This window comes from Nesoenas mayeri (assembly GCF_963082525.1).
Source record: "Nesoenas mayeri genome assembly, chromosome: 2".
NCBI lineage: Eukaryota > Metazoa > Chordata > Aves > Columbiformes > Columbidae > Nesoenas > Nesoenas mayeri.
The window spans coordinates 102,394,194-102,408,279 of NC_137543.1; the positions used below are offsets into that span (position 1 = coordinate 102,394,194).

Below are 14,086 nucleotides of genomic sequence, written 5' to 3' on the forward strand. Positions count from 1 at the left end.
TATTTCTCTAAACAAATACACTGGTGGCTCTGACATGCAGTGGTTTTGAGAGACTAAGGCTGATCAACAGAATTACATCCTTCTCCATCATTGTTCTTCATAGCAAACAGTACCTCTGAGAAAAGTCAGAGACTTCTTTACCTACCTAGTTGCATTCTAAGATTACTGGAAAACAATATCTGAGTAGGTTCCTCTTAGCTTTCAAGCTGTGGAATTTTTCTATGAAAGCCATGCTTATACCCAACAGGAATTGGGACTGTAAGTCTGCAACATTGGGAAAAGAAATTATTACAGCAGTTGAGACATGGATAACTTTGTTTTAAATATACTTCTGAAAATTGTTTTGCCTCCTTTCACAGGCAGTATGCTAGAAGGTAAAGAGTATCCATATGGATCTAAACACTCACACAGAGAGCCTTTCAGTGCATAAGTAACTAATATTGATACTCAAAAAAATAAAAAAGCCCAGGAATATAAAATCATTATTTTTGCAGTAAGGTAGTGCCAAGCCAGATACATGTTGAAACTCACCTGTGTAGATAGTGGTGAAAGCTGTACTGGAGAAAGCAGAGCAGGGAGAGGCCTGGCCCAATTCAATATATCCATCACACTTCCACCTGGGCCCTTTAGCTCCTGATTGGTTAAGTCCGAATTGCTGTGTGGCCCATCTGTCTGTATTATCATATCTACGGTTTTATCCTCATCACTGTACAGACATTCTTCAGTAGTCCTGTTCTCCACACAGTCATCTCCAAAAGGCTCGGTACTCACTTGAAGTTGCATGGTTGTTACAGAATTTTGCTTTCCAGCACTTTCTAGTGAAGAATACTGTGGTAGCGTTTTGCCATCACACTTCCTGACCTTTTGGTGGATTTCTACAGTTTCTAAAACACAACAATATTTTCAAAAAAGAAAAATTCTTTATAGAGGTAATATAACATAGTAATAAGAATGCATTACCATCTTTTCAAGTGATGTTCCCATAGACCAGGAATAAGAAGCATTTAATGTCACTTTCAGAAATATTTTTGTTACAGAGATCAGCTCTTTAAGATCATTAAGACTATTCTTCCTAACTTTTTCAATCGGGAAGGGCCATATTGGGTAGAACTGAAGGTCCATATAGCATAATGATTTATAGCCCAGTAACTGATGTTGGGGAAAAGCAAAACAAGCATACGGTGACATTCCCCACTCAGGCTGTGATTCTCAGCTTAAAGCAACTTGAAGCTTTGAGCCAGCAGCTGCACTTGCAGGCCAGTTACAATTATACCCTCCCATAAACACAGAAAGGTAGTTCTTAGCTATTTCCTAGTTTTATGATTTAATACACATATGCTTTTAAAGTGCTTGTTCTTTAAATTTCAATATTGAGTTTAACTGTACAGGATTTTGCCTTTAATGCTGTATCTTAGTTAAAGCTGAACCCTTAAAAAAAAAAATATTTAGAAGTAAGGTTCCTCCACAACATACATGTGCACAAAGGACTTTGAACCACTAAGACAATGAAATATATTGAGCAGTTGATAACCCTTTCAAGATAATGTCAACTATACCAGCTTTACACAGTTATTCTAGCAGCAAGAAAGCACGTCCAAATGTTCTGTGATACTTTGCATTGTTCGATTTGTTCCTTTTCAAATTACATTTTTACATTTACACAGTAACCCACTTCTTATTCATGCAGACAAAGCACACTGCCCCAGGAAAGTCTAAAAAGTACACAAAGAATTTAAATATGTATTATAACTGTGCTAGATACTTTTAAAAGTGAAAAGATGGCCCAGCTTTCTGAAATGTAAATTCTATGATTTTATAAAAAGGAAAGATTACCTCCAATAAACCAGCAGAAATCAACAGTTCCAAAACCCTGGTGTGCCACATGGAACTAGAACCTACTCTATGGTATTTGCAATTCTTATCCAACATTTGTATGTGTGATCTTGCTTGTAGTGCTGACAAATACTATTGGACACAGAATCAGTAGTATTCAAACAACAGATCAAGCCTATTCTGTATACATCCAAGTACAATCTCACAGGATAAAGAACAGCTCATGGACAAAATGGTTTTGAACAGAGGATGTACTGATTTAATTGGCACAACAGGCATTTCGTTGGAAAAATAAAAAATAACAGTGTGCTCCATTATTGCTGTCGGTGTTTATACACTCCTATTTCCAAGATTTATCTCAATTACTTCACGTAGCAGATCCATGTCAAAATCTCAGTTGCGTCAATGGACAGTAGGAGGACAGAGAAACTGTTCAGCCTAAAGGGCCTTATCAACTCATTTTTCCCCAAAGATAAGTAACTCTGATATCTCCATTGGTCAAAGGAGCATCTTACAAGTTTTAAGATCACACACTTTTATAAAGCTATTAACAAGCTGCAGTCAAATAGAGCTTCCATCTTGTGAAAAACCTAGATTCCATTTACAATTCAAGTTCCATTACACCACCAAAGGGAAAACAAGATCCTTCACAAGCATCAACAAAGAAGAAAAATTCAGAATGTGGTTCATTCTAAGATATAATTTTAGATTTTATCTTAGATTTCTTTCATGCTCCTTTGTGCCAACCAGTTCTAAGCTCAGAATTTTCTCCACATTGAAGCTGACAGAAACCCACCGTTCTGTATTTTTGCCCTAGAAGAACTTAAATTAGGCAACTGGGAAGTTTACTTTGTACAGTTAACTACACAATAGTATGAAGTTATCAGGAACTTTACATCCTATCTGTACTCCCAAGATCAGTCAGGAGCCTATATGGAGCCCAAGAATACTGATACACATGAATCCACTAAGGTGTTTCCTCTGAGAAATGGATCGAAGACATAATTTCTGAATAACTATGAGATTCTCCATCTTTCTCACCCCTTTCCAAGTCAGTCCCTAATAACTTTGAATTTCTTTAGAAATGAAGTGATTTTCTCATGGTTATCCCTTTATGTGTAAGAAGAGTTGTCACAGCAGTTTTCAAAGGTTCAGGATATAGTAAACTTCTCTATAGGAAACAGGTGACTCTGGCACTTTGGCCTGAACTTGTCCACTAAAAGCTCTACTGATATTGAGCCCTTCTCATCAGAAGGATCCTGTCAAAGATCATATTTCAAAGATAAATTTTACTTTATCCAGGGAATCACGTTCTCTTTCAATACGTCACTTACCAAATGATTAAGTTTTGTCTCCAAATCTTCAACCTGGAATCTAGTCCACATAGCTCCAAACCCTTACATTGCTGCTTCTTCCACTTCTGAGAGAACATTAAAATTATTCTGATCTGAAAACACCATCAAAATCTAACACACTACCATAAAATACTTCCGTGATGAAGAATGGAGAAAGGAGAGCAGAGATGAAATAAGCAATCCAATGCCAATATCAGTTGCCTTCATACTAAACAACTTGAATTTCACAGCTCAAACCTTTGCTCCTGATTGTCTACATCGCAGGGTAATTAACCATTGCAAAACTATATCCTCTTCTCTCCCCAGCCACAACAAAGCAACTTTCTGAAACAAGTCTTTTTTTCTCTCAAAATTGACCAGATTAAGATGCTGGATATTTTACCAAAATAATTACTCTAGCCATAGAATCTTTTCTGGTTTACACCAAAAACTCATCACTATCAGCACAGTGACTGCAAATGCCTGGCCGTAACAACTGTACACTTCTCAAGGACAAACAGCAATATTTCTCTGATGAAAAATCCCTCCACAGAAATTTTCTAATGCCCTTGCAATGACCTTTAATTTTTCAACCTGTTTTCAATCATGTGGATTTCAGGATGTTTTATACACTAGCTATTCGTCAGAGCTACAGACAATATTCTGTTTTTCAAGACAGCAAATCCAAATATTCCATCATATGAATAATTAGGGTGAACATTGCACACCTGAAACTGAATGTGCAATGCTACAACAGATGTTACCTTGAGAGATTTAATATGGTCTTAAAGACAGAAGAGAGGTCTGCTTCTTAAATCACTCCCATCCTATGACTTTAATTTCAGGACTATAAAACATACACAGATTCCTAGGGATTCGGTCTTATCTTTGCATTTACATGTAATGCCACCACCTTGTATCTCCATTTATCTGGTATTAAAGCAGACACCAAGGTACCTCTAATGTGCTCCTTTACATCTTCATGCAGTTTCTCCCCTGTCCTGGATCCCCAAATGAAAAGGAACATCAGATAAGATGGATATAGCTATGTAGTAGACCAGATTTAGTTCAGAACCTCATTATACATACTACTTGAAGAGGCTCACCTCCTCCCAGATGTGGTCTTCCCATCTTTCCTCATCTCCTTTCATCATAAGCCTGCACATGAACAGTGAATGTTGGAGAATCCAAATTACCAAAATTTTGGGCACCGGGCTGCAAGATGCTTCAAATGATTTTTCCCATGCCCATTGACAATGTAGGTGTCTTTATGCTCAAATTACATGGCAAACAATTTTATGAAGTATAAAAACAGCAATGTTTTAGATTATGGTCTAAGATTATTGGTCTGATGGTCAGCTGCAGGTACAGTCAAATTTATTCTGGGCAGATTTGTAACAATACTACCAAGACCAAACAAAAACGCTTTTAAATTAAGTTTGGCAAAACCTCATTGTCCTATGAGGCTTTCACAATGGCACATTTCTTGGAAAAAAGCGTGAACGTAAAGCCTGATGCATCTTCCAGTTTTCGTATGTGAGCATGTCCTTCAAGAAAGCCATTCAAAGTGGTACCAGCCTTGGTGGAACAGAGAAGGCACTGGCTGTAATGCAGAGTTTTGAATATTTTACAGCACACTTAAGTGTACTAAGAAATCAGGCAAAGAGGCACCTTTCTGAAAGGCTAGATCCAGGCAGACAGATGAACTGACATTCTCTGGAAAAGATGCTTCAGCAATACTACCATCAAGCTGATTTGCTCTCTAAGATGAAACCATTATAACAGGGGACAAGAAATTAGAGCAAACTCATTAAGATCCTTTTTTTTTTGCTAGAAGATTGCATCTGTAACCATAAGCATTTTGCTATTGTAAATCCAAGGTAATAGCCACTTTCATAAGAGGCAGAACCACAAGATCAGGCTTAAAGAGGGAAAAAAAACAAACACAAACCAACAGAAAGTAAGATGTATTTCCTCAATATCTAGCCACTCTAACAAAAGCAAAAGAGGAACTGACTAGAAAGGACAGTTATGGACAATGGCTTCCTTTTTTGAAAGGGAGTGAGATGTGAATAGGAAAGATGGGACAGGGCTCTCAGAATCTAAAGTTCCCCTTGTGGATGGGAAGGGCATGACACTAGAACCCGATAGCCCTGAAATCCCATCAGTTTCTCCTGCTTAGTCTTGTCATTTGATTGACCCTTGATCAAGAAATCACATTCAGAATCTCAGGGAACAACTGTCTAGATGAGTTTTGGAATGGAAGCCACAGATCTGCTGCATTAAACTGGTGGGACTGAGGCTGACAAACTGCCAGGAGTGAGGCTGATAAACTGGCTTATGAGCTGGTCCTTATATTTTGGCACCTCTTAAGTGGATTCCACTGGAACACAATCTGAAACTATTCATTGAGATCTATACTGGTGGCAAATTTTCAGACCTAACAGGGTGGGGAGACAGGATAACAGGTCACATTCTAAGCTCTTAATAAGGCAGGGTACTTATCCCAGAAAGTATCTTTATACCCTGAGCTACAGAAAACCGAAGTAGTAGAGAAAACAGAAGAAAAATGAAAGATTAATAAGTACACTCTGGAAAGAGAACTACAGATATAGTAATGCAGTTTCAAGGCACCTATTCCTCTTGAGGGCAGAATGAAAATGATAGCTGTCACGTGAAATTAAAGCAGTTCAAGTCTGCTGTGAATGTGCATGTGAATAACTACTCAAATTATTCTTTTGTTATACTGAACATCAAATAAAAAAATTAAAGCTATCACTAAATTTGGTGGTTTGTTTCTCTGTATCACAAATACGAAAAGTAACAAACCATTACCTATGAATATTCAGGCAGGTAGGAATGAAGAAAATGGTGATAACAGCTTCTTAAATTTTACAATCTATATTACCAAGTGTTTGTTTCGGACTAAAAAGGGCACTTGCACCCCATAATCCACCTTATACACTGCAGAGTTTATGATACAGTAATTAAGGTATAAACATAAAAGGTGAGTTTTGAGTACTCAGAAATAGTCAAAGCAGCTGATGGTAAAAGAATTTGATTTCTCAATTGCAACAGTAGGTTACAACAGCTTTTATTTAGGAAAGCATTTCAGTTTACTTGGCTGTTCAAATTCATATTTGCAATTATTTTCAAATATTCTAATCACCGATGTACTTGACCAGGCAATCACCAGAGAAAGTATTTAAGTCTGTCATAGAAATGTTATGCAAACAGTATACAAACCTGACATCCCAGTAAGACTAAGTTAATGCACCTGCATATTAATAAATTCACATCTGCTGGAACCTACCTTCTGTAACAGTCAGTCTTCTTTTTTCAGGCCATGCCTTCTCCTGAACAGAAGCTGAAAAAACATATCAATTTTTTTTTTGGTCAGAAAAAGAGACCGCTTCAAGAAAATTTCAGCACTTTGCATGCCATCTCACCCGTAACAGGATCATTCTCCTGATTCTCTCTTCTTCCTGTTGCGCTGTCAATACACATCCAGAGTTCTTCTAACAAGAGCTTTACTTTTCCTGTTAAAATAAATATTTTTATAAATGGAGGAAAACATCAATTGCTCAGAGAGCTAAGAATTTATGTTTCTTTATTTTTACTCAGACCACAGACATGCCTACAACAAATTACAAAATACCTACAACAAAAATTAAGACAAGAGACATATGGGCATTTTATCTTCAGAGAAAGAGAAACATTAGATGCCATTGAGGGAATGGATAGTCACACAGCAGACTGAAGGAACAGCTTCAGAATGCTTTAGCTTTTCCTTTCTATAGTGAGAGTGGCAAGAACTTGTAGCAGCCCCCAGAGTAAAATTTAAAAGCAAATTTGAACATAGCATTAGTGAAATTAAACAGCTTTCCAAAACAACTCAGGTGTCACGAACATAAATGGGGGAAGAAATCTTTTAAGAAGAAAATATTTATATCACATTCTTTCTTTATGTCCACTCAGTAGTAACTCATCTTAGTCTCACCAGGGAGGAACAGTGCATTAAATGTATCTGAATTAATTATCAGGCCACAACTTTAGTAGATGTTGTCTGTAGTACTAACAGCACTATTGCCAGCTGATACAGAACAACCTATTTCCAGAATAAGACGGGTAGGTGGAAAGGGAGAAATAGACCAAAAACTCAACAAAATATACAAGCACCTCATCTACTTATGCCAAAGCTATCATCAGATCAAACAACTGGGAACTGAGATTATTGGTTTTGAGACAATTCTGTAAGTCAAAGACCACAGCAAACTGCTGCTATTTTATGAAGAGACATATTAAAAAAAATACAGCTAAATTTTGTATGACAGCTATTAACAACACTAACAACTTCACATTACTAATAAAACCTTGTTGCTATTTGAAGCTGAAATTAGAGCTCAGATCTTAATTTTCCCATTTTGCCACTAATTAAAAAGTAAAGGGTGAAATTGGGTACCAATTTAGTACCATCCAAAAGGCAGTAAAATTACACCAAGATACACAAGAAGTGACAAGGTCTACCTTTTTTCAGAAAAGTAATTTTGGCAACAAACTTCACATACAAATATTGCAACACAAGAAATAGAACAAGGAAGTTCTTTTTTTTCCTGAAAATTGCCTTCAGAATTTCTAAACAATTCAAAAGCAATATCAATATATTAAAAGACTGCAAAAATGCAAAAAATAAATTTGCTTAAAGTTTGACCTCAGTACTTCAGAGAAAGTTTAGGACTCCATTACACAGATTCAGATAATTTGTAGCAGCCATGTTAGATCATGAGGATGAAAAAAAAGGTCATAGGATAAAAACCAGGTATACATTCTGGATTTCCACTTGATTTAGAGAGACACATATAGAAATTGTAGCAGATTACACTCCTATGTTGTGTCTTTTGCTTTGCATGCTTCCTTTATTATTTTAATGAGGGTCAAAGACATTCAGATTGTTTGTGTTTTTCTCAGTGTTTGAATTCTGGTTTATAATTGCACATCCATTGATTTCATACATGCATGGGGTCGACTAGTCATTTTAATAAATCAAGTATTTTCCTTATTGCTGAAGTGAAAATAGCCATCTATTATATTAGTCCTTCATCAGTGTAACATATTTCTATCAATCACGTCTGCTTTTACAGCATTTCTATTAGTATCCTCTGTTTCCAAAAACTCAACTCCATAACAGCTGCAATAAACGAATAATGGTTGGTTCAACACACAGAACTGTCTTACAAAAACTCTTACCTTTGTCTATATCTGTTGTAAGATCTGCAGCTGAACTCTGGGTCTCTGCATGCTTAACTATTAAAAAGAGGCGGGGGGGAAGGAAATGTTCAAATGGAATAAAACCACACATAAATCTGAAGGTAATCAAAGGTGCTAACCTACCTTGTGTGCACTTCTCTTTAAGTACAACATCAAGTTTTCCCTGTTAAAATTAATTAATATTATTTATTGCATGCCATACATAGTTTGTAGAACATCTACTCTTAATTAGTATGAAATCTAAATCAACGTTTCAAAGGTCATGGTTCAGCTGGAAAATTTCTATCTCTTAAGGTGAATTGCTATGTTTAGTTACTCAACATCCACAAAAAACATATTTTTACTATTTCAGTATCTCTAATACTAACAGCTTCCTTTATTTCCCCCAGAAATACTAAAAGAAGCTTCATTGGAAAGACAAGGAAAGTCTTACTTGTGCCTTCTTTAGCTCCTTTTCAAGCCTTTTCTTTTCAGTTTTCAGTTGTCTGAAGTCCTGTGTATGCTTTGTTGCAGCCTCTTCAAAAAAGAGAAACAAAATTCAAGTTAGAAACTACAATATAAGAGACAATTAATTTAAGTAGCATCGGTCGCCAGTCTGCAAATCAAATTAGCAGAAAAAAAAAGACAGTGTGAAATACAAATCTATTGAAGTTATATTTTGGCTCTTTAAGACAATAATTCATACATACAAGTATTTCAACTTCCACTGCTGAACTGAACTACTGAAATACATTTATTACTTTCCTCACTTACATGCAAGAATGAAGAGTGGGGTCATATTGTAATGATAATGTACTGTAGAGCAATATATACCAAGTGAAAAAGGGGAACAAAATTAAGAATAAGGTGCAATGTTTTTTTCATGTGTTTATTCTATTACTTAAAAGAGGGTTCTGGTTCAACGATAAAGACACCATAGCCATCTGCATTAGAAAGAGAACACACAAGAATAATGCACAGAAAAAAGTACCTTATCTGTGTACATATACGCAGGCACGTCGTAAGAAGAGCCAGAGGCCACGAATGCATTGCAAAGAGCAAGTTTTATTTTAGTTGCCTCTCTACTGGGGGATCTCCGAAGCCACGCCTAATCTACCAGGCAAAGGTGACACCAGCAGGGATGCAGGGGCCGGTAAATTCAGCCGTGCTGGAAGATCACTGGGCCTGCTGAGCTCGCCTGTATTTCAAGGCTTCAGGCAGGTGCAGACTCCCACTCTTTCTCACAACAAAGCAGGAATCTCATAGTGATAAGGTGCCTAGAGTTTTTCACAGGCTTATGTTATCTAACACAGAGGTTCTACTCATCAAGCACACAAGGCCAGTAAAACAATTAGTGTGATGTATGTGCTTTTTCTACAGACTGGTGGAAGTCACTTGAGTGTATTTACATTTAACTAATCTCCTCGCCAAATCTTCCACTATATCCCCATACACTTATCTCTTAATGTCTAGCTGACGGCTGGGAAGAGTGCAGATGCATGGGAATAGAGAGTACGGGACAGGTAAGTGGCGACTGAATGTGAGGTGCCTAGAGAAATTCTCAAGTGAGTTAGATACTTGAGAGAAGTCCTGAAAGATCAGCTTGGTGACATATATATACAGACAGCAGAAAAAAGACAGATGGAGCTTGCCTGCTGATCAGATCAGGCCAAAGAAGAGAGCATATCAAAGGAAAGAGTAGCTCAGGTTGTAAGCTGACAAAAATAATCATGGAAAAACTTGAGATTGACAAAAGATACCAAACTAAAATATGGGCTGTGGGATATTTAACGAACACAGAAGAGAACAGAACAGATAAACTAGTCACTCAAATTGGACATAATGCAAACTACCTCAGTGTTTTGTTCTAGCTCTGCCAGAATTTGAGATTCTAGGGCCAGGAAGATATAAAAATCTTGTTGCTGCCATGTAATGGAACTCCAAAATGCTCATATAAATATACACCCTCTACCTGTACTTTACAGTAGGATTTGCGGGGGTTCTAAGACTAAGATACAAGTCACTCAGTTCATTGTACTTTAAACTGTGGTAAGCACAGCTGTAAGTGTGCCATGAATTAAAATAATTACCTGGACAGCTAATAGTACAGCAAGTTAAATATCAGAATGCTTTATGAATATCCATCCTTTCTAGCAAAATAAGAAAAACACAGTGCCACAAGGCAAATGCTTTATCTCTACTTAAGCAAAACAAACAAACCAATCAAAAAACAGTTACCAGAATATTTAAAAATCAGAAAACATGCCAAGATTACAACATAGCTAACTATTATCATAAACATGACTAGAAGAATGCTGTCAAGATTATTAGAACACTAGAGCACAAGCCCTACGAAAACAGGCTCATTGAACTTGACTTAATTAGTTTGAGAGGGAAAAACACAAACAAACAAGCAACAACAACAAAAACTTAGAAGGGATACAAGAGCAGCTTTCTTGTATCTACAAGGAAGCATGAAGAACATGGAATGATACTGTTCAGTGGTGCATGGTGGGAGGACCAGAAACATCAGGTCTAAGTGGAAACAACAGTTTCCAATTGGCCTTAAGAACAATCTTTATCACCATGGAGATAGTCATGCAGTGCATCAGGTTGCCTGGACAGACTCCATCCTTTGAGGTTTTCATGACCAGAAGTTCCCTTCCAACTTCATTTACACCATGTGCCTAAAATCCTCAACAAGAAACATTTTGCAGGAGGGCTGATGTAATTCAGCATCAAACAGTACTGCCCTGCCTTGTTCCTTGAGGCCTCAGAAAGTTGCAATTACTTCTTTGTATAAAAAAGAAATCAAGAGACAGAGTAGGAAAACAGCACAGTCACACAATGTAGAATGTTACCTTCAAGTTTCTTCACTTTTGTTTCCAGTTTCTTTCTCCTGTTAAAAAGAAGACATTGACACATCATTTTTGTGTAGAACTATCTTGCATGAAAAGCCAGGAAAAAAAGTAAATCTAGCCATTTCAGAGAAAACATACTTCCTAGATCCAGGACCTGTGAGATCAATGTGTCCCTGAAGCTGAAAACTTACATTAGTGGCATGTTGGTGACATTCTCACATAAACAGCTGTATCTGTTACAGAGGCAGAGTTTCCTCTTAAGAGAGTCAATCCACTAATCCAGGTACATAAATATACCTTCAGCTATAACTTGAAGTTATAAACACAATCCGAGAAAACCGGTTTCTGTCATCTATGATGCAATGCAGACAGGTTAGTTTTACTCCTTAAGAACAATTAAGCCTTGCTTACAATCAATAAGACGTAAGTAATGAGATAATCAGGAATAGCCTTCAGGATCACTCATGTCCCACAGCTTTTTATTCAGAATATCCAGATGTTTAAGACAGCCAAACCAAAACCAAAAAACTGAGGCATCCTAAACAATTTTGACTTCAGCATTTCCAACCCTACTTTACAGGTAAAACACACAAAGAACTGGAAAACAGAAAAAAAAAAATTAAAAACCCAAACAACTTATATTATTTCCTTCTGTTAAATCTCAATATCCCAGAAACAGTTTTTAAACTCTTGTGATAAGTAGAAGACTCTGTCCTACCAAACACAAGCTACCAATGCTGACTGATCACTTTGTATAATGACTTGAAATTTACAGCCTAAGCCTTTCTGGATGTGCAAGCTTTAATCACCACTTCAGGCATTAACTGGAATACATTTGAAAATCCACTCAAAAAGGATGATTGGCCACCTTTGGCATGCTCAGTAGTCAAAGCATTTACACTACAAAGTAATAGACCAATGCTCTCGGGCCTTCTCAGCCTGAACAGGTTCATAAATAACTCTGTCTATACTTAAGATGATGGCTTTGACAGTCAAGCCACAGGTGAGAATTTTAGAAAAAAATCCTCATAAAACATCTTTGCAGGAAAAAAAGAAAGGTGGGTTCTTTAAAGAATAGCAGGTAATGCAGTTCTGTTTCTCTGTAGATTGTCTTCCGACCAATGCACAGAAGTACTGTATCTACAATGTATGGATTTTGGAAGCAAGGACAGATGACATGGGAGAGCTACAGAGATGCCATTTGCCATTGTAGGGAGAAGATTCATGCAGACAAACCTTGATTAGAGTTCAAGCTGCCTAGTAGTCTGAAGGACAACAAAAAGGGCTTTTAAAATTATCTTAACAGCAAAGGGAGGATCAGAGATTATACAGGTCCATTACTTGATGAGGTCAGTCACCTCACAAATAGGGTTGTAAGCAAAGCAGAGACATTTCACCTCTGCCTTTAACACCAATAACAGACCCTGGGAGCCTCAGAGTCCTGTGTTGAAAGACCAAGACTAAAGGGATGATAAACTCCCAGCAACTCTGAAGTTGTTCAAGACTTACTGCTCCAGCTGGATGCATGTAAGTCTATGGGGCCTGATGGGCTCATTGCAGGATACTAAAGGAGCTGGCTGATGTTATCAGAGGACCTCTCTCCATTATTTTTCAACGGGCCTGGGAGTCTGGAAACACACCAATTGACTAGAAGCTGACAAATGTTTGTCCCAACTTTCAAGAAGGGTAAGAAGGAAGACCCTGGTAATTACAGGCCTGTCAGTCTCACTTTGGTGGCAGGTAAAATTATGGAGAAGGTTATTCTGGAAGTTACTGAAAAACACTTCAGATAATGCAGTCATTGGTCATAGCTACCACAGGCTCACAAGGGGAGAGTCCTGTTTAAATACATTTCCTTTCATAACAAGGTCCCCCATCTAGTTGACTAAGGGAAGCCAGTAGATGTTTTTTTTTTTTATTTTAGCAAAGCTTTTGATACTGTCTCTTAAAGTATCTTTCTGGACAAAACGTCCAGCACACAGCTAGACAAGTTCATGATGCATTGGGTAAGCAATTAGCTAAGGGCTCAGGCTCAAAGAGTTCTAGTAAGTGGGGTTACATCAGGCTGGTACCCAGTCACCAGTGGGGTTCCGCGGGGATCAATATTAGGGCCAATGCTCTTTAATGTTCTTATAAATAATCTGGATGAGGGGACAAATGGGTACATTAAGTAAGTTTGCCGATTATATAAAATTAGGAGGAGCTGTAGACTCCCTTGAGAGTAGAAAGGCCTCACAGAGAGATCCAGATAGACTAGAAACCTGGGCAATCACCAACTGTATTACATTTAGCAAAAGCAAGTGCCAGAGTCTCCACCTGGGATGAAGTAATCCTGGTTACATGTACAAATGGGAGGATGAGAAGCTGAAGAACAGCCTTGTGGAAAGAGACCTGGGGATGTGGGTTGATGGCAAACTGAATATGAGCCAACAGTGTTACCTGCCAGCCAAAAAGGCCAACCATGTCCTGGGTGCATCAAGTACACCATAGCTAACTGGCCAATGAAGGTGACTGTCCCACTTTGCACTGGTGCAGCCCCACCTTGAGTACTGTGTGAAGTTTTGGACTGGACATTAGAAAAAGGTTCTTCACTGAGAGAGTGGTCAGTCACTGAACAGGCTCCCCTGGGAAGTGGTCATGGCACCAAGCCTGTCAGAGTTCAAGGAGCATCTGAACAATGTTCTGAGTCATATGGTTTAGTTTTAGGTGGTCCTGTGAGGAGCAGGGAGTTGAACTTATATTGAGTTGACCCTTATAGGTACCTTTCAACTCAAGACAGAAATTCCATGATACAAACAACTAAGAATCTGA

The 14,086-nt window shown here is 37.7% G+C and overlaps 1 protein-coding gene across 6 annotated transcripts in view; it reads right to left on the bottom strand.

Moving 5' to 3' along the window:
• ICE1 (interactor of little elongation complex ELL subunit 1) overlaps positions 1–14,086 on the bottom strand; it is a 39,762-nt gene that overhangs the window by 16,128 nt on the left and 9,548 nt on the right. For all 6 annotated transcript variants that reach the window (XR_013921725.1, XR_013921726.1, XM_080338584.1 and 3 more), the window contains 7 exons: positions 11,276–11,313; positions 8,869–8,951; positions 8,559–8,598; positions 8,415–8,471; positions 6,617–6,706; positions 6,481–6,534; positions 532–884 (listed from right to left, as the gene is read on the bottom strand). Coding sequence is in view for 4 of the 6 variants with exons in the window: in XM_080338584.1 (XP_080194710.1) it covers positions 532–884; positions 6,481–6,534; positions 6,617–6,706; positions 8,415–8,471; positions 8,559–8,598; positions 8,869–8,951; positions 11,276–11,313 (715 nt within the window). In the remaining 2 variants the exon portion in view is untranslated. The remainder of the gene's footprint in view (positions 1–531; positions 885–6,480; positions 6,535–6,616; positions 6,707–8,414; positions 8,472–8,558; positions 8,599–8,868; positions 8,952–11,275; positions 11,314–14,086) is intronic.